General features: G+C 45.3%; 1 protein-coding gene across 1 annotated transcript in view; it reads right to left on the reverse strand.

Moving 5' to 3' along the window:
- The window catches only part of LOC120029844 (cofilin-2-like), a 28,853-nt gene extending 19,205 nt beyond the window's left edge, over window positions 1–9,648 (reverse strand). The window contains exon 1 of the mRNA XM_038975152.1: window positions 9,561–9,648. Within this exon, the coding sequence (XP_038831080.1) occupies window positions 9,561–9,563 (3 nt within the window). The 5' untranslated portion in view covers window positions 9,564–9,648. The remainder of the gene's footprint in view (window positions 1–9,560) is intronic.
- Between the last annotated feature and the right edge of the window lie 13,139 nt (window positions 9,649–22,787).

Consider the following 22,787-nt stretch of genomic DNA (forward strand, 5'->3'; position numbering starts at 1 on the left):
ATTCACAGTAAGTGAACGACTGACAAGTTTGGGAATTTATGTGTGTAATTAGCTATTTTCACATTTTTCGGGCAAGTGACCATAATCTTTGGAACACCAAAAAATACTCCTGACTATTGATGGGAAGTTCAGCTCTTTTAACCAACTCTGATCTTTGACTGATTTGGTTCATTTGAGTCAGTAATGCCCAGACCCCCGGGACCCCCTACCGGTAAAAGATTCACTGAAAACTGGAGAGTCATGATTCTACAAGCCTCTTGTTTACATGTTGTTCAGCATATTGGAGCCGTCTTTTGTGACTGAGACTTGTAAAAATGTGCTTTAAAACAAATGTACACGTGTTGATCGCTAGGCATACAAATACGATTATTTCATGAAACATTTTAAACGAGGTCTAGTTGTGGCCACTGTCGACTAGATTGTGAACGACTCTTGGCGGGAATGCATTGCTGCCACGAGGGGATAAGTACAGTTGTTTGCGAACTGCAGCCCCCCCAAACCATTCGTTCTCCCCAAACCATTCGTTCTCCCCAAACCATTCGTTCTCCCCAAACCATTCGTTCTCCCCAAACCATTCGTTCTCCCCGAACCATTCGTCCTCCCCGAACGATTCGTTCTCCCCAAACGATTCGTTCTCCCCAAACGATTCGTTCTCCCCAAACCATTCGTCCTCCCCAAACGATTCGTTCTCCCCAAACGATTCGTCCCCCCCAAACGATTCGTCCTCCCCAAACGATTCGTCCCCCCCAAACGATTCGTCCTCCCCAAACGATTCGTTCTCCCCAAACGATTCGTTCTCCCCAAACGATTCGTTCTCCCCAAACGATTCGTTCTCCCCAAACGATTCGTTCTCAGGTTCCAGTTTGTTGAGCAGAGGCTGTGTCCATCATAACATTCAACAATCAATTCATTTCATTCATTCTTGCACCATGCGATCAATGATCAGTTCTAAACGTGTATTTTTTCGTCTCTGTGCTCATGATCAATTTCCCTGTATGCATAATGACAGACAGTTGGTGGTCGGAAGGACGTCTCTGGAGCCGACTGAGCCAGAGGAGCGTGTATTAATCCTACAGTAGGACTCATTGCACTAGCAGGTCAAACTAACGACTAAAATGAACAGGTCACTCAGAAAAATCATGACTCTCGAATCAGTAAAAAGAGTCGTTCAAAAAGAACGAATCGTTCGCAAACAGCCAATCCCTGATATGTAAAGAAATGTCAACTGCGTTTATTTTCAGAAAACTTAACATGTGTAAATATTTGTATAAACATAACAAGATTCAACAACTGAGACATAAACTGAACAAGTTCCACAGACATGTGACTAACAGACATGGAATAATGTGTCCCTGAACAAAGGGGGGGTCAATATCAAAAGTAACAGTCAGTATCTGCTGTGGCCACCAGCTGCATTAAGTACTGCAGTGCACCTCCTCCTCATGGACTGCACCAGATTTGCCAGTTCTTGCTGTGAGATGTTACCCCACTCTTCCACCAAGGCACCTGCAACCATCTGGGGGGAATGGCCCTAGCTCTCACCCTCCGATCCAACAGGTCCCAGACGTGCTCAATGGGATTGAGATCCGGGCTCTTCGCTGGCCATGGCAGAACACTGACATTCCTGTCTTGCAGGAAATCACGCACAGAACGAGCAGTATGGCTGGTGGCATTGTCATGCTGGAGGGTCATGTCAGGATGAGCCTGCAGGAAGGGTACCACATGAGGGAAGAGGATGTCTTCCCTGTAACGCACAGCGTTGAGATTGCCTGCAATGACAACAAGCTCAGTCTGATGATGCTGTGACACACCGCCCCAGACCATGACGGACCCTACACCTCCAAATCGATCCCGCTCCAGAGTACAGGCCTCGGTGTAACGCTCATTTCTTCGACGATAAACGCAAATCCGACCATCACCCCTGGTGAGACAAAACCACGAATCGTCAGTGAAGAGCACATTTTGCCAGTCCTGTCTGGTCCAGCGACGGTGGGTTTGAGCCCATAAGCAACGTTGTTGCCGGTGATGTCTGGTGAGGACCTGCCTTACAACAGGCCTACAAGCCCTCAGTCCAGCTTCTCTCAGCCTATTGCGGACAGTCTGAGCACTGATGGAGGGATTGTGCGTTCCTGGTGTAACTCGGGCAGTTGTTGTTGGCATCCTGTACCTGTCCCACAGGTGTGATGTTCGGATGTACTGATCCTGTGCAGGTGTTGTTACACGTGGTCTGCCACTGCGAGGACGATCAGCTGTCCATTCTGTCTCCCTGTAGCACTGTCTTAGGCGTCTCAACATATGAACATTGCAATTTATTGCCCTGGCCACATCTGCAGTCCTCATGCCTCCTTGCAGCATGCCTAAGGCACGTTCACGCAGATGAGCTGGGACCCTGGGCATCTTTCTTTTGGTGTTTTTCAAAGTCAGTAGAAAGGCCTCTTTAGTGTCCTAAGTTTTCATAACTGTGACCTTAATTGCCTACCTTCTGTAAGCTGTTAGTGTCCACAGGTGCATGTTCATGATTCATTAAACAAGCATGGGAAACAGTGTTTATACCCTTTACAATGAAGATCTGTGAAGTTATTTAGATTTTTACGAATTAACAAGCCAGTGTTGTAGTCGAGTCACTAAACCTTGAGTCTGAGTCTAGTCCCAAGTCTCCTGTGCTCTAATCCGAGTCAAGTCCCTATGGCTGAAGTCCAAGTGCTCAAGTCTGAGTCACTGGGTCTGAGTTTAAACAAAATATACCACATTAATATTGGTTTATGTGCACAAAGCAAAAACAAATGATTCATTTTTTTAAATTTTTTAACATATTTGGTTACCTCTGTTTTTTTTGCTTTGCTTATATTGCTTGTTGCTCGTCTGTTGTTAGATTCGTGCCTCTCTTGGTAGAAGAAATCTGCCCAGCAACAATGTCCTCCCGCTTGCTATTTTCTGCTTTCCCTACGCCCAAGGCTATAAATTCCTACCTGGCGGGCGAGCAGAGTTTGCCATTCAAGATGTGATTTGTATCTCTGGTGGGTAGCCTGAACTCATAGGACCGGTATAAGCCCTTGGCAGGCTATCTAGGCATGAGTTAATTTGAAAAGACAATTGCAAGGAATTTCTCTAATCTCAAAATCAGCCTGCCACTTTACAGCTAACCACAGCCAGCCAGAGGCTGCAAGCTGTTTTGTTGTTCCTTTATAGCAATAAATGCCACTCCCTAAATCGCCTCACCCTCTTGAAGAAGTGTTGATCACTATGTACAGCGGCACCTCTTAAACACCACAGAAGAAGTGTTGATCACTATGTACAGCGGCACCTCATAAAAACAACACAGAAGAAGTGTTGATCACTATGTACAGCGGCACCTCAAACACCACAGAAGAAGTGTTGATCACTATGTACAGCGGCACCTCTTAAACACCACAGAAGAAGTGTTGATTACTATGTACAGCGGCACCTCTTAAACACCACAGAAGAAGTGTTGATCACTATGTACAGCGGCACCTCTTAAACACCACAGAAGAAGTGTTGATCACTATGTACAGCGGCACCTCTTAAACACCACAGAAGAAGCCGAAAAGCCTCAACAGGGATGTTATCATTGTTCCCATCCACCAACTAGTTTTCAAACCTGTCTTTAATAGTTGATATGTAGCCAGTAACTTCTGGAAAAGAAAATGTAACACCTAGACTAGTTTAATTGTTTGATATTTATCTACAGTCATTGGTAGAGTATATATTTTTATCACCACCGAACATTAATACACTAGCGGCACCCATTCAGTTGGTATAGATAGACGGAGCACCAATTCACTAGCCTGGATTTTGAATCATGCACGGAGAGACTAGTGTCCGTGCAATCCTGAATCCTTGGGATGTCCCTACCCCATAGCTTAGCTAGCTACTTGATACAGCCTGGAATCAAACCAGTGACACCTCTAGCACTGAGATGTAGTGACACCTCTAGCACTGAGATGTAGTGACACCTCTAGCACTGAGATGTAGTGACACCTCTAGCACTGAGATGTAGTGACACCTCTAGCACTGAGATGCAGTGCCTTAGACTGCTGCGCCACTCATGAGCCCCCTAATTAGGGCAATGGCCAGTCCCCAGCCTTGTATTCACCCACAACACCATGTGGATGTGAAAGCCATGGATGTAACGTTACATTCACTTTGCCCAGATAAGACTATCTGTTCCAACAGATGAACCCTGGGGGTCACTACTGCACCCTACCACACTTACCAGTCATTCATATTCTGTTACACATTGAAAGTACTTTTGTCTACCAGACTAATGCAATAGTTATGTTACCTTACTGCACTACCAATGTACAGTATATTTTAAAAACAATGTTTTAAGGAAAAAGTAGGCATTGGTCTGGACCCGAAAAAATAAAGGAAATTCACATAAGTGCCACAATGCCTATTCCACCCACGCAAGGTTTTTCCAGCACACAGCTTTGACCTACTACAGTAGTTATGTTGGTATTGTACTTCACACTATGTGTAGGTCAGGCTGCTTAGTATTCAAACCTTCTCAAAACAGCCTGAGTCATGCTCATAGAGGAGGTGCTTCCACAGTCATGTGATCGTTTTGTTCTGCGTACAAGATAAAAGTATTGGATTCTTGATCCCATTCCACTACCTTTTCCCAGCTGTTTTTATTATATGAAAAGAAGCTTTGCTTTTATACTTACAAGACCATCTTGATGGAGCTGTTTAGTCTTGTTGTAATGTGGTGTCTGACTGTATTTCCTGACATCTGTTTTATTTAGTAATCCAAGTCATTGAGAAAAAAATAGATATTTGGGGGGGGGGGGGTCAGTAGGTGCCCAACGTAACACCAGGTGATGTGTTCAACACAGGCTCTATAGACCTCTACATATGAGTGGCTGTCTCCATCCCTGATTTCTATAGCCGTTAGCTCACCGGTGTAATACTGACATGAGCACAGAAACACTTGTTTTGAAAACATGGTCCTGTTGCCGTGCCGATCAAATGGGCAGTTCATGACCTCTGTCAAATGAATATGTCACTTAAGGTTCTGTGTATCGCCCCCCCCCCCCCGACAGCCACCCATTCTATGCTGCTACGCCACTGAAGTCATTCCACTCACTATGAACATGGGAAAACAATGTATACTATATAACTGTAGACTCACTTTTTATTAGTTTTATTTACATCTTATTTTCTTTGATCTGCATGCCTCTTGTAATTGATTTTGTAAATATATATATATATATATAAAAAGACTAAATAAACAATGTCACTTATTTCATTGATTCCCTATGTTACTTATTTGATTATTATGTTGTCATTGCACTGTGTGAGAAGCACATGACAATACAATGAGATTTGACTGGATTTGATTGGTGGTCACCACTGGAGGGCAGGTGACCAGGCCTGGACCCTGCTTATCGGATAGATTTTGTACACACATCATTTACTCTTCAAACGGCACCCAATGCATCTTCATCAATAAAGATCTATGAATATATCTGAAAGTAAGTGACGACAGGAAGTAGGCATGCTGCTGGCTTGACGCTGCAAAAGAGGCCTAGTTTTTGTTTTGTTCCAGAGTGAAAACTAAAAGGGAGACGGGGAAGTGGGAGGATAGAGTGAGACAACACATTCAAAGATGGCCTACTTTTCAATACTCAAGGGGACAGACAGACGATAGCTAGACAATACTATTGTTTTCAATTTCGTAAAGCAGTTTGTGTTTAACCAGGCAAAGCTAAATAGTAGGCTGGTGACTACTGGTTACAGGGAACGCGATGTGCAGAGTTGGGGAAGCTACTCTGAAAATATAAGTTCACCAAGCTACCAATTACATCACACTGGAAAAAAGGTTAAGCAACACTAAAGCTACCCTTAAGAAAAATATAGTTAACTGAACTAAAGTAGTTCACTAAAATCCAAACTAGTTTGTGATAAATTATCATATCTGAATCTGAAACGTTGTAGAATGAAAATTGCAAAAACAGATCTGTCGTCAGATGAAACACAGAATGTGAAATGTATCCTATTAAACACAAAAACGATGTTTCAAGTGAGAATTAGGCAGAGTTAGGCAGAGGGCTGATGCTAAAAAAAGGTGAAGTACTCAATCATTTCCTTCTTTTTTGTTGTTGTTGTAAAACTAGTGTGTTGTTCCAGAAGTTAACTACACAGCTACATGGAAAAACAAACAATGAACTACTGAAAACCGGAACCGGAGCCTGGCACTCATCACGTGTTTCTCTGCAGATCACAGTCTGACTGCTGAGGCTAGTCCTTCACACTGCTAGCTAGACAACAAAACCCTCACTGCTCTGCAGATCACTGTCTGACTGCTGAGGCTAGTCCTTCACACTGCTAGCTAGACAACAAAACCCTCACTGCTCTGCAGATCACTGTCTGACTGCTGAGGCTAGTCCTTCACACTGCTAGCTAGACAACAAACCCCTCACTGCTCTGCAGATCACTGTCTGACTGCTGAGGCTAGTCCTTCACACTGCTAGCTAGACAACAAAACCCTCACTGCTCTGCAGATCACTGTCTGACTGCTGAGGCTAGTCCTTCACACTGCTAGCTAGACAACAAAACCCTCACTGCTCTGCAGATCACAGTCTGACTGCTGAGGCTAGTCCTTCACACTGCTAGCTAGACAACAAAACCCTCACTGCTCTGCAGATCACAGTCTGACTGCTGAGGCTAGTCCTTCACACTGCTAGCTAGACAACAAAACCCTCACTGCTCTGCAGATCACTGTCTGACTGCTGAGGCTAGTCCTTCACACTGCTAGTTAGACAACAAAACCCTCACTGCTCTGCAGATCACTGTCTGACTGCTGAGGCTAGTCCTTCACACTGCTAGCTAGACAACAAAACCCTCACTGCTCTGCAGATCACTGTCTGACTGCTGAGGCTAGTCCTTCACACTGCTAGCTAGACAACAAAACCCTCACTGCTCTGCAGATCACTGTCTGACTGCTGAGGCTAGTCCTTCACACTGCTAGCTAGACAACAAAACCCTCACTGCTCTGCAGATCACAGTCTGACTGCTGAGGCTAGTCCTTCACACTGCTAGCTAGACAACAAAACCCTCACTGCTCTGCAGATCACTGTCTGACTGCTGAGGCTAGTCCTTCACACTGCTAGCTAGACAACAAAACCCTCACTGCTCTGCAGATCACAGTCTGACTGCTGAGGCTAGTCCTTCACACTGCTAGCTAGACAACAAAACCCTCACTGCTCTGCAGATCACTGTCTGACTGCTGAGGCTAGTCCTTCACACTGCTAGCTAGACAACAAAACCCTCACTGCTCTGCAGATCACTGTCTGACTGCTAAGGCTAGTCCTTCACACTGCTAGCTAGACAACAAACCCTCACTGCTCTGCAGATCACTGTCTGACTGCTGAGGCTAGTCCTTCACACTGCTAGCTAGACAACAAAACCCTCACTGCTCTGCAGATCACAGTCTGACTGCTGAGGCTAGTCCTTCACACTGCTAGCTAGACAACAAAACCCTCACTGCTCTGCAGATCACTGTCTGACTGCTGAGGCTAGTCCTTCACACTGCTAGCTAGACAACAAAACACTCACTGCTCTGCAGATCACTGTCTGACTGCTGAGGCTAGTCCTTCACACTGCTAGCTAGACAACAAAACCCTCACTGCTCTGCAGATCACTGTCTGACTGCTGAGGCTAGTCCTTCACACTGCTAGCTAGACAACAAACCCTCACTGCTCTGCAGATCACTGTCTGACTGCTGAGGCTAGTCCTTCACACTGCTAGCTAGACAACAAAACCCTCACTGCTCTGCAGATCACTGTCTGACTGCTGAGGCTAGTCCTTCACACTGCTAGCTAGACAACAAAACCCTCACTGCTCTGCAGATCACTGTCTGACTGCTGAGGCTAGTCCTTCACACTGCTAGCTAGACAACAAAACCCTCACTGCTCTGCAGATCACTGTCTGACTGCTGAGGCTAGTCCTTCACACTGCTAGCTAGACAACAAAACCCTCACTGCTCTGCAGATCACTGTCTGACTGCTGAGGCTAGTCCTTCACACTGCTAGCTAGACAACAAACCCCTCACTGCTCTGCAGATCACTGTCTGACTGCTGAGGCTAGTCCTTCACACTGCTAGCTAGACAACAAACCCCTCACTGCTCTGCAGATCACTGTCTGACTGCTGAGGCTAGTCCTTCACACTGCTAGCTAGACAACAAACCCCTCACTGCTCTGCAGATCACTGTCTGACTGCTGAGGCTAGTCCTTCACACTGCTAGCTAGACAACAAAACCCTCACTGCTCTGCAGATCACTGTCTGACTGCTGAGGCTAGTCCTTCACACTGCTAGCTAGACAACAAAACCCTCACTGCTCTGCAGATCACAGTCTGACTGCTGAGGCTAGTCCTTCACACTGCTAGCTAGACAACAAAACCCTCACTGCTCTGCAGATCACTGTCTGACTGCTGAGGCTAGTCCTTCACACTGTTAGCTAGACAACAAAACCCTCACTGCTCTGCAAATCACAGTCTGACTGCTGAGGCTAGTCCTTCACACTGCTAGCTAGACAGGCCCCGATCTTTGTGAATACAGGCCCCGATCTGTGCGAATACAGACCCTGATATGTGTGAATACAGGCCCCGATCTGTGTGAATACAGGCCCCGATCTGTGTGAATACAGGCCCCGATCTTTGTGAATACAGGCCCCGATCTGTGTGAATACAGGCCCCGATCTGTGTGAATACAGGCCCCGATCTTTGTGAATACAGGCCCCGATCTGTGTGAATACAGGCCCCGATCTTTGTGAATACAGGCCCCGATCTGTGTGAATACAGGCCCCGATCTGTGTGAATACAGGCCCCGATCTTTGTGAATTCAGGCCCTGATCTTTCAAGGTGAGTTTCTTAGTCTCTCTCTAGGCATACATAGTTTCCTAGTGTTCTGGGCCTCTGTCGGCCACATTCCTGGAGACAGTGAGGAACAAGTCAGCACTAGAACCCCCCCTGGTGACGCCAATACACTCAGGGGGGAGCTGGTTGTATAACTAATGGCACCCTATTCCCTATATAGTGTACTACTTTAGACCAGAGCACATAGGACCCTATTCCCTATATAGTGCACTACTTTTGGCAGTTCGAATGCTTCCTAAACATTTTATATTCCTTACTTACAGAAGAATCCAAAACATATTATAAGACAAAAGCTTTCATCCGAATGGCAAGAGTAAACAAGTCGATGACACACAATAAAAACGTTTGCTCTTCAATGAAGAAGATGGTGAAAGTAACTCTGGCCGTTGTGAATGCCAAAAGAGCCAAAGATTCAGGATAGATTCCTACTAAGGTTTCAAGTGTTATGTTCTTACAATTATCCGTGTGGTATCGGTGAATATTGGACTGGCGAGAGAGAGAGAGAGGTATACTGTCCATTTGATGAAGTTATTTTAAAACCGTTCTCTCAGTTTCATAGCATAAGACATATTTCCTAACCTCTAACCCTACAATATATAGTAATACTGAGAATACGTTGGCTTAGGAAGCGCCGTCGATGCAAAAAAACATCCTGTACTCACCATTTACACTGCTGTGAAGGAAGTAGACAGGACGAGGTGTATCCAGCGCTTCTTTGGTCGGGGAAAGAAAAGGCAGGTAGAAAAAGTGGGAGGTTGGATTGCAGTACACACCCGTCAGCTTCCTGTTTCCCCTCTGACGGCAAACGTAGCCTGAGGCCAGTTTCCTGTAAAAACAGGCATTTTAAAATTGGTTAGAACACTGGAAGGCTCTTTGTTGTTGCTCTCCGCTCAGTGCAACTCAATTTATAAAACACTAATTTATCACAATGCTCATAAAGTCATAAGTTACCTGAACCAAAAATATAAAAACGTAACATGCAACAATTTCAAAGATTATATAAAAGGAAATCAGTCAATTTAAATAAATTCATTAGGCCCTAATTTATGGATTCCACATGACTGGGAATACAGATATGAATCTGTTGGTCACAGATACCTTTTAACTAAGGTAGGGGTGTGGATCAGAAAACCAGTCAGTATCTGGTGTGACCTCCATTTGCCTCATGCAGCGTGACACATCTCCTTCGCATAGAGTTGATCAGGCTGTTGATTGTGGCCTGTGTAATGTTGTCCCGCTCCTCTTCAGTGGATGTGAGAAGTTGCTGGATATTGGCAGGAACACACTGTTGTACACGTCGATCCAGAGCATCCCAAACCTGCTCACATGTCTGGTGAGTATGCAGGCCATGGAAGAACTGGGACATGTTCAGCTTCCAGGAATTGTGTACAGATCCTTGCAACATGGGGCTGTGCATTATCATGCTGAAACATGATGTAACGACTCCCACCGAAGGTGGCTCCCCTTCCTGTTCGGGTGGTGCTCGGCGGTCGTCGTCACCGGCCTACTAGCTGCTACTGACTTTTCCTCCCCCTCCCTTTTTGTGAATTAGTGACACCTGTTTGTGGTTAGGGTGATTTGTGGGGCTTTATTACCCAGCAGCCCGGCCTGCTGGGTGTGCGGGATTGTTTTGTGTACAGGTTGTACATGCTGGTGTGTCACGGTTCGTGTACGTTGTCTCATGGTATTTCGTGTTCTCGTTTATGTGGTGGAGCATTCATTTTAGAGTGGCGTCGTGTTCACCTGTTTGTGGTATTAAATTAGAACGCTACTCTGAACTCTCTGTCTCCTGCGTGTGACTCTTTCCTCCACTACACCCCGGGCATTACACATGAGGTGTTCGGGGTGGAGGAAAGGCACGACAATGGGCCTCAGGATCTCGTCACGGTATCTCTGTGCATTCAAATTGCCACCAATAAAATGCAATTGTGTTTGTTGTCTGTAGCCTGCCCATACCATAACCCCACCGCCACCATGGGGCACTCTGTTCACAACATTGACATCAGCAAACCGCTCGCCCACACCACGCCTTACTTGTGGTCTGAGGTCGGTTGGATGTACTGCCAAAATCTCTAAAACGACATTGGAGGTGGCTTATGGTAGAGAAATGAACATTCAATTCTCAGGCAACAGCTCTGGTGGACAGTCCTGCAGTCAACATGCCAATTTCACGCTCCCTCAACTTGAGACATCTGTGGCGTTGTGTTGTGGGACAAAACGGCACATTTTAGAACGGCTTTTTAGTGTCCCCAGCACAAGGTGCACCTGTGTAATGATCATGCTGTTTAATCAGCTTCTTGATAATCCATTTACCTGACAGGTGTGGCATATCTTGGCAAAGGAGAAATACTCACTAACGGGGATGTAAACACATTTGTGCACAGCATTTTAGAGACATAATCTTTTATTTCAGCTCATGAAACATGGGACCATGACAGGGAACAGTTTACATGTTGCGTTTATATTTTTGAACGCTGTAATAATTACAAAGGTGAGTGGGGGATAACATATGGAGAACAAACCACACAACATATTTGACATGACTCGAGTTTGAAAGACATTTCAACACACATATAGCAGAGGAGTAGGGGTTGGACACACACCGGAGAAGTATCTGGTAACTCAACAAACAAACACCATGATTGATTCATGAACCGTCTGGTAACTCAACAAACAAACAAAATGACTCACGCGTGAATCATGAACTGTCTGGTAACTCAACAAACAAAATGATTGACACGTGAATCATGAACTGTCTGGTAACAGTATCTAGCTAGTCTCTTCACGAAGAATGGAACAGATGGATCTTGGACGGGTCATGAATGAATCAAAACAGAAGATTTGAATCATGAACTTGAAGATATCTTCTTCTTGTAATCAATGCATAAGGGTTGCCTTGGAAACCCAACGCTGAATTGCATTGAGTTCTATGTCAGGCAGAAATTAGAGTGTGAATCAGGAACGTTTCCTGTCAGTGTGCTGGCAGAGTGTTCAGAGTTCAGGAACGTTTCCTGTCAGTGTGCTGGCAGAGCGTTCAGAGTTCAGGAACGTTTCCTGTCAGTGTGCTGGCAGAGTGTTCAGAGTTCAGGAACGTTTCCTGTCAGTGTGCTGGCAGAGCGTTCAGAGTTCAGGAACGTTTCCTGTCAGTGTGCTGGCTGAGCGTTCAGAGTTCAGGAATGTTTCCTGTCAGTGTGCTGGCAGAGCGTTCAGAGTTCAGGAACGTTTCCTGTCAGTGTGCTGGCTGAGCGTTCAGAGTTCAGGAACGTTTCCTGTCAGTGTGCTGGCAGAGCGTTCAGAGTTCAGGAACGTTTCCTGTCAGTGTGCTGGCAGAGCGTTCAGAGTTCAGGAACGTTTCCTGTCAGTGTGCTGGCAGAGCGTTCAGAGTTCAGCTGAAGCAGATGTGGATGGATTAAACAAATCTAAATATATTTTAGATTCTTCAAAGTAGCCAGCCTTTGCCTTGATGACAGCTTTGCACACTTGTGGTAATATCTCAACCAGCTTCACCTGGAATGCTTTTCCAACAGTCTTGAAGGAGTTCCCACATATGCTGAGCACTTGTTGGCTGCTTTTCCTTCAACTCTGCGGTCCAACTCATCCCAATTGGGTTGAGGTCGGGTGATGGTGGATGCCAGGTCATCTGACGCAGCCCTCCACTCTCCTTCTTGGTCAAATAGCCCTTACACAGCCTGGAGGTGTGTTGGGTCATTGTCCTGTTGAAAAACAAATGATAGTCCCACTAAGCGCAAACCAGATGGAATGGGGGCTGCAGCATGCTGTGGTAACCATGCTGGTTAAGTGTGCCTTGAATTCTAAATAAATCAGTGTCATCAGCAAAGCACCTCCACACCCATACCTCCTCCTCCATGCTTCACGGTGGGAACCACACATGCTGAGATCATCCGTTCACCTACACTGCGTCTCACAAAGGCACGGCGGTTGGAACCAAAAATATCAAATTTGGACTCATCAGACCAATGGACAGATTTCCTCCAGTCTAATGTCCATCGCTCCTGTTTCATGGCCCAAACAAGTCTCTTCTTCTTATTGGTGTCCTTTAGTAGTGATTTCGTTGCAGCAATTCGACCATGAAGGCCTGATTCACGCAGTCTCCTCTGAACAGTTGATGTTGAGATGTGTCTGTTACTTGAACTCTGTGAAGCATTTATTTGGGCTGCAATTTCTGAGGCTGGTAACTCTAATGAACTTATCCTCTGCGGCAGAGGTAACTCTGGGTCTTCCTTTCCTGTGGCGGTCCTCACGAGAGCCAGTTTCATCATAGCGCTTGATGGGTTTTGCAACTGCACTTGAAGAAAAATGAAAAGTTCTTGAAAACATTCCGTATTGACTGACCTTCATGTCTTAAAGTAATGATGGACTGTCATGTCTCTTTGCTTATTTGAGTTGTTCTTGCCATATTATGGACTTGGTCTTTTACCAAATAGGGCTATTTTCTGCATACCACCCCTATCATGTCACAACACAACCGATTGACTCAAACGCATTAAGAAGGAAAGAAATTCCACAAATTAATTTTTAACAAGGAACACCTGTTAATTGAAATGCATTCCAGGTGACTACCTCATGAAGCTGGTTGAGAGGATGCCAAGAGTGTGCAAAGCTGTCATCAAGGAAAAGGGTGGCTACTTTGATGAATCTAAAATATATTTTGATTTGTTTAACACTTTTTTGGGTTACTACATGATTCCATGTGTGTTATTTCATAGTTTTGATGTCTTCACTATTATTCTACAATGTAGAAAATAGTACAAATAAAGAAAAACCCTGGAATGACTAGGTGTGTCCTAACTTTTGACTGGTACTGTCACCTACCAGAAATTGTGATATCTTTAGGAGTCTATAATATACATAAAGTGCATTCGGAAATGTTTTAACTAGTTCACTTTTTAAACATTTTGTTAAGTTACAGCCTTATTCTAAAATGGATTTAAAACATATATATACTCATCAATCTACATTCAATACCCCATCATGACATCACAATACCCCATCATGACAACGTGAAAACTTTGTATACATCTATAATCACCTACCAGGAATAATGACATCTTTTGTGTCTGACTTGGTTGCGTCCCAAATGGCACTCTATTTGCTACACCTATACCCTACGGGTCCTGGTCAACAGTAGTGCCCTGGACGGGCCCTGGTCAACAGTAGTACCCTACGGGTCCTGGTCAACAGTAGTACCCTACGGGCCCTGGTCAACAGTAGAGCACCACGGATGTTGCTAGAGAGAGATGTTGATAGAGAGAGGGGGGGGGAAGAGAGATTTTGCTAGAGAGAGAGAGAGAGATATGTTGCTAGAGAGAGATATGTTGCTAGAGAGAGAGAAAGATGTTGCTAGAGAGAGAGAGATGTTGCTAGAGAGAGAGAGAGATGTTGCTAGAGAGAGAGAGAGATGTTGCTAGAGAGAGAGATGTTGCTAGAGAGAGAGATGTTGCTAGAGAGAGAGATGTTGCTAGAGAGAGAGAGAGAGATGTTGCTAGAGAGAGAGAGAGAGATGTTGCTAGAGAGAGAGAGAGAGATGTTGCTAGAGAGAGAGAGAGAGATGTTGCTAGAGAGAGAGAGAGAGATGTTGCTAGAGAGAGAGAGAGATGTTGCTAGAGAGAGAGAGAGAGATGTTGCTAGAGAGAGAGAGAGATGTTGCTAGAGAGAGAGAGAGATGTTGCTAGAGAGAGAGAGAGATGTTGCTAGAGAGAGAGAGAGATGTTGCTAGAGAGAGAGAGAGATGTTGCTAGAGAGAGAGATGTTGCTAGAGAGAGAGATGTTGCTAGAGAGAGAGATGTTGCTAGAGAGAGAGATGTTGCTAGAGAGAGAGAGAGAGATGTTGCTAGAGAGAGAGAGATGTTGCTAGAGAGAGAGAGATGTTGCTAGAGAGAGAAAGAGAGGTGTGGCCTGACAGGCCTTACCTGGTGAGAGAAGGGGGAGACCGAGAGAGAAAGAAGGGGAGGGAGAGAGCGAGAGGAGAGAGAGAAAGAGGGGGGGGAGAGAGAAAAAGAGGGGGAGCGAGAGAGGGAGGAGAAAGAGGGGTGGGGGATAGAGGGGCTCCAACATGTTCCATAACGTCAACTCCCAATTCGGCTGGGGGGCAAGGAATATTCTCTTCCTAGTCCATTGTAGATTGTTACCGTTTATTAAATAGCACAGGCTACAGCAACCATTAATAGCAACAGTAAAACGCATCCAGTTTTTGCTAAATATGTTTGGAGCGTTGGCTGACAAAATTGTTAATGACAACATCCTCTTAAGGATCAGACCCTTTTCTAAAAATGTTTTGCCTAAAATAACATACCCGAATCTAACTGCCTGTAGCTCAGGACCTGAAGCAAGGATATGCATATTATTGGTACCATTTGAAAGGAAACATTTTGAAGTTTGTGGAAATGTGAAATTAATGCAGGAGAATATAACACATTAGATATGGTAAAAAATAATACAAAAAAAAACAACATGTTTTAAAAAAAATCTTCTTTGAAATCCAAGAGAAAGGCCATAATATAATATTGCAGATTGATCCAGTGAAGCGTTGCAGAACTGGACAATATGTTGTTTAAAGTCTGCCCAAATGTGCCGAACTGGTCAATTGATACATTTTCAAGTACATAACTGTAGAGAACATACAAAAAGTACATGGTAATACAAAATGTACGTTTACACACTCCCAGGAATGTCATACATGATGGATTAGTTTATACACAAACTTTCACACAACTAGATGGCCGGGCGGGTGTGGAGCCAGAGACGGTTTGAGTTTAAGGGTCTCATTTCCAACCTTAAAAGGATTAACATTCACATGCCATGGGCCAGAAAAGGTTGAACACATTGGCCATGCTATCAATCCAGCATGACTTCTGCCGCATTCAAGACAACTGGAAACTCGGAACTGGGAAATATCAGACTTCATTGAGTTCAAGACAACTGGGAACTCTGGGGAAAAAAACAAAAAAAAGTGAGGAACTCGGGCCTCTTTCTCGAGCTCCGACCTGAAGATCACTGACGTCATGATTCAACCTCGTTTTTTCCCCCGAGTTCCCAGTTGTCTTGAAAGCACCATAAATCCAGAAAATGTCAGACTTTGATGACAAAATTTGCCCACAAGGACCGCTGCACCACCTTCCTGTTCAAGTGAGCACAACAAGGTGTGTCCAAAAAATGTCTTGTATGCTGCTGCATAAATTATGTAATATGCCAGGGAGATGTGTATACTGTAGCTAAGAAAGGAATACTAAGTTTATGTTGTGTAGTAAACTGAGTTGCCCATGTGCCTCACTAATAAGTTGGTTCCTTTCCCCCTCATAACTTAGCCTACTGTTCTAACTTGGTGGTGCATGTAGCCTATAGCCTGTTTTAGAGAAATGTCATCATCGAATATTGTAAGCTTACATGCCCCCTTTATCCTACGGTTTTGACTTGGGGTACAGGGAGAATACTGTACTAACAGCCCATGTTCTGAATTCTGTCATTGTACATTTTAAGTGCGGAACAAAGTTATATTGATTACGTCCGTCCCAGCTCGCTCATTAATGTCTTAATCGAAATGACGGATTACCTCTTATCCGCTCGTTATTCCCTTATGCCATAGTTTGTACATCTCAATTCTCAGTAGAAACCACATTTGTTTAAGCAAGTCAGCCATGTTTTTTTAAAGGCAGTAAATGAGGCTGAATGAACTGTTTTGCTGCCAAACAAGCCTCCACTGATACCCTTGCTACACCTGGCTAAGCATTCACTACATGGTGCTGAAAAGAAAGGGCTTTATTTAGGCCCTAACAGTTTGTGGGCACCGTTTATCACCATTATAGTGCAATGAACGTATTTAGTGTTGTGGCGTCGCTGGCATGCATCTAAAACATTTTTTAGGGAGTTTGCCCCACCATGATATGCATGCAAAAATCCCCACTGATGCTGTCTGCCATCTGTCCAGTTGAAACCAGGATTAATCTGTGAAGAAAAACACACTTCTCCAGTATGCCGGTAACCATCGGAGGTGAGCATTTTCCCACTGAAGTTGATTACGATGCCGAACTGCATTCAGTACAAGACCCTGGTGAGGACAACGAGCAGATGAGCTTCCCTGAGATGGTTTCCTGACAGAAAGTCTTTGTTTTCCCAAACATTTGACAGACAGGTTTACTAATTTTACCACACGGTGATGTCACAAGGCAGGCCAGAACTCTATCTCATCAAAACAAGCAGAAATGTCAAACTGTGTTTTCTAACAGCTCTTACACAAAAAGGGTATTAATCATAATTTTCACAATTTCAAAGTTTTATTCCAACCTCATATTTCCACACTATAACCAGCATCATCTCATTTCTTGTTTCATGATGGGAATATGGACTTACTGGAACAAAAGAAACACCTCTCTTGTCCCATAAGGCACTGCTTCACGGCTGGATAGCTTGCTCTTCCGCTTTCAAAAGCCATTTATCAACAGGGTTACCGCTAAGACCTGCTTTTCCATGGTTGTTTGCACTGCATTAAATTGTCTTTAAGGACACACCTCTAATATTGCTACCCCTTTTGAAAACCCTTCTGCAATTATGTTAGCACAGCTGAAAACTGGTGTCCTGATTAAAAAAAGCAATAAAACCGGTCTTTATTAGACTAGTTGAGTATCTGGAGCGTCAGCATTTGTGGGTTCGATTACAGGCTCAAAGTGGACAGAAACAAAGTACTGTCTTCTGAAACTCGTCAGTCTATTCTTGTTCTGAGAAACGAAGGCTGTTCCATGCGAGAAATTGCCAAGAAACTGAAGAACTCGTACAACGCTGTGTACTACTCCCTTCACAGAACAGCACAAACTGGCTCTAACCTGAATAGAAAGAGGAGTGGGAGTCTCCTCTTCACTGTTGACGTTGAGACTGGTGTTTTGCGGGTACTATTTAATGAAGCTGCCAGTTGAGGACTTGTGAGGCATCTGTTTCTCAAACTAGACACTCTAATGTACTTGTCCTCTTGCTCAGTTGTGCACCGGGGCCTCCCACTCCTCTTTCTATTCTGGTATAGCCATTACAATTATACATAATTATCTATGAATATTTGTCGTAATGTAGGCAGTCTATGTAAAGGATTTTTAAATCTCTCACCATTACCAACACTACATTATGGTAAGCAACTATTATTTTAGCAAACAATTATTGTCATTCATTCTATATTGTCCCTAACTTATTTTACTCCCTCACAACAGTTGTGGGACACACACACTATTTTGTGCCACCAGGGCCACAATAATATACCCCCTCTCTGATTTTCTGAGTGTGACCCCCTCCCCATGGGTTACTGCAGCTAGTGTTGCCATCTCTGCCACTGCCTGGGTGGGGGCACCCCACCAGAATCCCCACCGGCTAGGTACAAGGTCGTCAAGTTTCTCCTTAGCAGCTTGGAGAATTTCCAACGCCAGGGTTGTTTGGTTCGATTCCCACGGGGGACCAGAACAAAATAAAGTATGAAAATGTATTCACTACTGTAAGTCACGGTGGATAAGAGCGTCTGCTAAATGACTAACATGCAAATCTATTCCAAGACCATCAACGGACCATTACAGTCTTGTCCACACAAACTAGACCTGTTTTCCATTAGCTTTAAAACGTTCCAAATGTCAGGGCTTTGCTGTTGTGGATCAGAATCAAACTGAAAATGAAAATGTTTATTATCAAAGTGAATGTTCATTAGAATTTCCTCAACACGTAGAATCCTTCTTCTAGAGCAGGGACACATTCAGCCACTGTGGACAAAAACAAGAGAACAAACCAGTCAGTGTTGGTCTCCGCCCTCGTCTCAGTCTCCGCCCTCGTCTCAGTCTCCGCCCTCGTCTCAGTCTCCGCCCTCGTCTCAGTCTCCGCCCTCGTCGGTCAAAAGTAGTTCATAGGATATAGGGTGCTCCACAGAGACTAGATTCTTCCTAAACCTCCAGCATGGTCAGACAGACAGACTAGATTCTTCCCTACCTCCAGCATGGTCAGACAGACTAGATTCGTCCCTACCTCCAGCATGGTCAGACAGACAGACTAGATTCGTCCCTACCTCCAGCATGGTCAGACAGACAGACTAGATTCTTCCCTACCTCCAGCATGGTCAGACAGACTAGATTCTTCCCTACCTCCAGCATGGTCAGACAGACAGACTAGATTCTTCCCTACCTCCAGCATGGTCAGACAGACAGACTAGATTCTTCCCTACCTCCAGCATGGTCAGAGACAGACTAGATTCTTCCTTACCTCCAGCATGGACAGACAGACTAGATTCTTCCTTACCTCCAGCATGGTCAGACAGACAGACTAGATTCTTCCCTACCTCCAGCATGGTCAGACAGACTAGATTCTTCCCTACCTCCAGCATGGTCAGACAGACTAGATTCTTCCCTACCTCCAGCATGGTCAGACAGACTAGATTCTTCCCTACCTCCAGCATGGTCAGACAGACTAGATTCTTCCCTACCTCCAGCATGGTCAGACAGACAGACTAGATTCTTCCCTACCTCCAGCATGGTCAGACAGACTAGATTCTTCCCTACCTCCAGCATGGTCAGACAGACAGACTAGATTCTTCCCTACCTCCAGCATGGACAGACAGACAGACTAGATTCTTCCCTACCTCCAGCATGGTCAGACAGACTATATTCTTCCCTACCTCCAGCATGGTCATACAGACTAGATTCTTCCCTACCTCCAGCATGGTCAGACAGACTAGATTCTTCCCTACCTCCAGCATGGTCAGAGACAGACTAGATTCTTCCTTACCTCCAGCATGGACAGACAGACTAGATTCTTCCTTACCTCCATGATGGTCAGACAGACAGACTAGATTCTTCCCTACCTCCAGCGTGGTCAGACAGACTAGATTCTTCCCTACCTCCAGCATGGCCAGTCAGACTAGATTCTTCCTTACCAACAGCATGGTCAGACAGACTAGATTCTTCCCTACCTCCAGCATGGACAGACAGACAGACTAGATTCTTCCCTACCTCCAGCATGGTCAGACAGACTAGATTCTTCCCTACCTCCAGCATGGTCAGACAGACTAGATTCTTCCCTACCTCCAGCATGGTCAGACAGACTAGATTCTTCCCTACCTCCAGCGTGGTCAGACAGACAGACTAGATTCTTCCCTACCTCCAGCATGGTCAGACAGACAGACTAGATTCTTCCCTACCTCCAGCATGGTCAGACAGACAGACTAGATTCTTCCCTACCTCCAGCATGGTCAGACAGACAGACTAGATTCTTCCCTACCTCCAGCATGGTCAGACAGACAGACAAGATTCTTCCCTACCTCCAGCACGGTCAGACAGACAGACTAGATTCTTCCCTACCTCCAGCATGGTCAGACAGACAGACTAGATTCTTCCCTACCTCCAGCATGGTCAGACAGACAGACTAGATTCTTCCCTACCTCCAGCATGGTCAGACAGACAGACTAGGTTAGAGACAGGTAGCCTAGCGGTTAGAGGCAGGTAGCCTAGCGGTTAGAGACAGGTAGCCTAGCGGTTAGAGACAGGTAGCCTAGCGGTTAGAGCAGGTAGCCTAGCGGTTAGAGCAGGTAGCCTAGCGGTTAGAGACAGGTAGCCTAGCGGTTAGAGACAGGTAGCCTAGCGGTTAGAGACAGGTAGCCTAGCGGTTAGAGCAGGTAGCCTAGCGGTTAGAGCAGGTAGCCTAGCGGTTAGAGCAGGTAGCCTAGCGGTTAGAGACAGGTAGCCTAGCGGTTAGAGACAGGTAGCCTAGCGGTTAGAGCAGGTAGCCTAGCGGTTAGAGCAGGTAGCCTAGCGGTTAGAGCAGGTAGCCTAGCGGTTAGAGCAGGTAGCCTAGCGGTTAGAGCAGGTAGCCTAGCGGTTAGAGACAGGTAGCCTAGCGGTTAGAGACAGGTAGCCTAGCGGTTAGAGCAGGTAGCCTAGCGGTTAGAGCAGGTAGCCTAGCGGTTAGAGACAGGTAGCCTAGCGGTTAGAGACAGGTAGCCTAGCGGTTAGAGCAGGTAGCCTAGCGGTTAGAGACAGGTAGCCTAGCGGTTAGAGCAGGTAGCCTAGCGGTTAGAGCAGGTAGCCTAGCGGTTAGAGCAGGTAGCCTAGCGGTTAGAGCAGGTAGCCTAGCGGTTAGAGCAGGTAGCCTAGCGGTTAGAGACAGGTAGCCTAGCGGTTAGAGACAGGTAGCCTAGCGGTTAGAGCAGGTAGCCTAGCGGTTAGAGCAGGTAGCCTAGCAGTTAGAGCAGGTAGCCTAGCAGTTAGAGACAGGTAGCCTAGCGGTTAGAGACAGGTAGCCTAGCGGTTAGAGACAGGTAGCCTAGCGGTTAGAGCAGGTAGCCTAGCGGTTAGAGCAGGTAGCCTAGCGGTTAGAGACAGGTAGCCTAGCGGTTAGAGACAGGTAGCCTAGCGGTTAGAGACAGGTAGCCTAGCGGTTAGAGACAGGTAGCCTAGCGGTTAGAGACAGGTAGCCTAGCGGTTAGAGACAGGTAGCCTAGCGGTTAGAGACAGGTAGCCTAGCGGTTAGAGCAGGTAGCCTAGCGGTTAGAGCAGGTAGCCTAGCGGTTAGAGCAGGTAGCCTAGTGGTTAGAGCAGGTAGCCTAGTGGTTAGAGCGTTGTGCCAGTAACCAAAAGGTTGCTAGATCAAATCCCCGAGCTGACAAGGTAAAAATCTGTCGTTCTGCCCCTGAACAAGGCAGTTAACCCACTGTTCCTAGGCCGTCATTGTAAATAAGTATTTGTTCTTAGCTGACTTGCTAGTTAAAATTTTTTAAATCAAGCTGACAACCAAGTCTTCATGGAGGAGATTATTGGGTAGTTTGGTTCATCAGGCTTGACCCCCAGTCTTCGCTTGAGGTATGATGAGGTTTTGAAGATAAGAATTCCAGAGTCTGGTACGGTATCTGATAGGTAATTGACTATGTGAGATGCGGGGAGGGTGAAGGTTATCACAGTGTCTTGTGTTATATAGATGGATTTCAGAATTCACCTGGAAGAATCCATTTAAGGGTTTAGGTAAAACTGTCTAGGAGGGATGAATATTTGTAGATGAAAGTGCATAATTGGTGCACATTAATGTCGTACATAGGCAAAATATTGAGCTTATTAAACAAAGGTGCAGATGGAGCCAGGTAATTATAGGGTGCCTAGTCTTGTAGATGGAGCCAGGTAATTATAGGGTGCCTAGTCTTGTAGATGGAGCCAGGTAATTATAGGGTGCCTAGTCTTGTAGATGGAGCCAGGTAATTATAGGGTGCCTAGTCTTGTAGATGGAGCCAGGTAATTATAGGGTGCCTAGTCTTGTAGATGGAGCCAGGTAATTATAGGGTGCCTAGTCTTGTAGATGGAGCCAGGTAATTATAGGGTGCCTAGTCTTGTAGATGGAGCCAGGTAATTATAGGGTGCCTAGTCTTGTAGATGGAGCCAGGTAATTATAGGGTGCCTGGTCTTGTAGATGGAGCCAGGTAATTATAGGGTGCCTAGTCTTGCAAATGTATTTTCTACGATGAGTAATCTTTGCAGGTAGGAGGCAGAGTAATCTTTGCAGTTAGGATTCTATTTCATTCCACAGAACTGTACTGGCCCGGACACAATACAGTACAGTAAATTAGATATGTAAAGTATAGGGAACAGTTAGGAAACAAGCCTGATGAACCAACCCACTAATCTTTCTGATAATACAAACATATTCCATAACATTTGCTGCAGGGAAATTGAATAGGATCTTTCCCTGATAACTTCTCATCAATTAAAACTCTGAGGAATCTAGTGGATGTGACTTGTTCCGTTTCATTCCCACCAATTTAGATTCTGGCTCTTTTTTTTAACGTGTCCATTGTGTGTGTGTGTGTGTGTGTGTGTACATCTTACCCAGTGCCCCCTGGCAGATGTCTGTCCTGGTGGCCCCTCCAG

Source organism: Salvelinus namaycush, chromosome 35 (genome assembly GCF_016432855.1).
Source record: "Salvelinus namaycush isolate Seneca chromosome 35, SaNama_1.0, whole genome shotgun sequence".
Lineage (NCBI taxonomy): Eukaryota > Metazoa > Chordata > Actinopteri > Salmoniformes > Salmonidae > Salvelinus > Salvelinus namaycush.